General features: G+C 35.8%; 1 protein-coding gene across 1 annotated transcript in view; it reads right to left on the reverse strand.

The window, feature by feature from the left end:
* Positions 1-421: 421 nt before the first annotated feature.
* SLC4A10 (solute carrier family 4 member 10) overlaps positions 422-2,014 on the reverse strand; it is a 126,297-nt gene continuing 124,704 nt past the window's right edge. The window contains exon 25 of the mRNA XM_019470925.1: positions 422-488. Within this exon, the coding sequence (XP_019326470.1) occupies positions 422-488 (67 nt within the window). The remainder of the gene's footprint in view (positions 489-2,014) is intronic.

The following is a 2,014-nucleotide window of genomic DNA, read 5'->3' on the forward strand; positions in this document are numbered from 1 at the left end:
CAAAGTTAGGTGTTTTTAAAAAAAAAAAAAAAAAAAAAAAAATTGGAACAAGTGTTTCCAAGTTCATCTTGAATGAAGATTATTAAGTATTCTCACACAGAAAAAGTAGCAAAATACAGTACAAACCTATTAACAGGAAAGTTGAATTTGAAAGAAACTTTGCTTGTTAGATTTATGATACGAATACTGATAAATGGCCAATATCAGCAAAGAACATGATTTTTTGCATTGGCTACTGCAGACTTTTACACAGATACTAGACAATGTAGACATGTAGACAAGGTGAAATGAAACAAATATTGCACTACATTACCTGTGCTAGTTTGAGATGAAAGACAAAAGTTACAAGGTCAAATCATTTATATTTAGTGGTTCTGGCACTCCTTTCATTTGTTTGTAAAAAAATTAATTGAAGAATAAGTCATAGACAAGTCTCCCGGTCAACACCTTTCCCTGAGTCAGCTTTCTTCTCTTTTCTGATTTCAGCACTAGGAAAAGAAGGAAAAAAAAGAGTTAAAGCAGCACTATCATATATATTAATGATCTACCCGAAAACCAACATTGCACTGATATTTTAATTAATTTTTCATGCTGCATAGCACAAACTGGGAAGCAAGTGAAAGTTTCTGTGCGGAATGGTGCAGAAGACATCAGCCAGCATTTTAGTGACGAGGTAGATATAGAGAACTTACTTAAGATGTACAGACAGACAAGTCAGCCAGCATGCAAGCAAAGATAGCCACTTTTTTTTCTCTCCCTCCCCCCCCCCTTTTTTTTTGGCAAATACAACTGTTAATTTATTAAATAATGGTAATGGTACAGTTCTCGGACAATACACATTTTATTAAATGGCACAAACAAGAGGTCAAAATAAGTATTTCTTGTCTTTAAAATGTATTCTGTTGCTCAATGTACACTTAGGAGGAATGTTTCCGAACTAGAGCAGTGCAAGCCAATTTCCAACTGTAATATTTGGCTTTCAGTCTTGACTGGGGAGAGCAGGAGAAGGCTGGCGGGGTGGGGAGTGACAATATTCCCCATTTAGAGCTTAATACATACTTCCTCATGTATACATTATAAGGAAATAACTTTTAAAAAAAAAAAAAAAAGCCTGAAAGATCATACAAAAGCCTTATCACTAAGAACTCTAAAGCAGAGTTCAAATTTGGATTCAGCTTTTTTCCAGTTAAAACACTGTTGATTAGCCTACAGAGAGCAATGTATGTGCAAAGCAGGTTTTTTTTTTGTGAAGAAGGTCCTAATTTACAACAGCGTAAATAAATAAAAAGAAGTCATGTTCTTGCAATGAGTTTCAATCACACTACGAAAATGCAAAGAGTCTTCCACAACACAGGCAAATCAAGCCTTCAACAATGAGCGGCAGGGTATCTAAAAAAAAGATGGTTCTGAGAACAAACCAAGCACATAACCTACCAGGTTTCATGGGAATAATTCCTTAACTAGAATGAATGAGAAATAGGCTGAGTTACACAAGGCTTAAAGAAAGCAAGATCAATTCTCAAATTCTTAAGGTGATTCATGCACAATTTTACAATCATCTGACATTTTTCTTCACATAAAAATTGCTTTAAGGATACAGTTCAGTTCAGCCAAAGCTTACTTCTATGCCTATGGCAGATTCCAGAGGTGTTAATGGAAATAGCTAAAGAATACCAACTTCTGCCACTTCAACTGCCAAATCTGTCACCTTCTGTAGAACAGTGATAGAATTGGGTGTGTTACACTTTCTGCACGCAAAGGGTATGCAAACAAATTCCTGGGGGGTGAATTTAAAGTGCAGCAGTACTGCAGGCAGAGAGTTACCTGTGCTTAGTAAAAGCAAACACTGAGGATGTGTTGTGTGCCTTACAGTCTATAATATTTCCACGTTTTAGGTGCCTCTGTGATACCAGGAAAGTCTTCCTTCTATTTAGGATTCACATCTCTGAGCATCTCCTGCAGATGTGGGCTTTAATGCCTGGAGAAATTTGGAGGAAAAAAAAAAAAAAAAAAA

The sequence above is a fragment of the Aptenodytes forsteri genome, unplaced genomic scaffold, assembly GCF_000699145.1.
Source record: "Aptenodytes forsteri isolate BGI_AS27 unplaced genomic scaffold, ASM69914v1 Scaffold255, whole genome shotgun sequence".
NCBI classification, from domain to species: Eukaryota; Metazoa; Chordata; class Aves; order Sphenisciformes; family Spheniscidae; genus Aptenodytes; species Aptenodytes forsteri.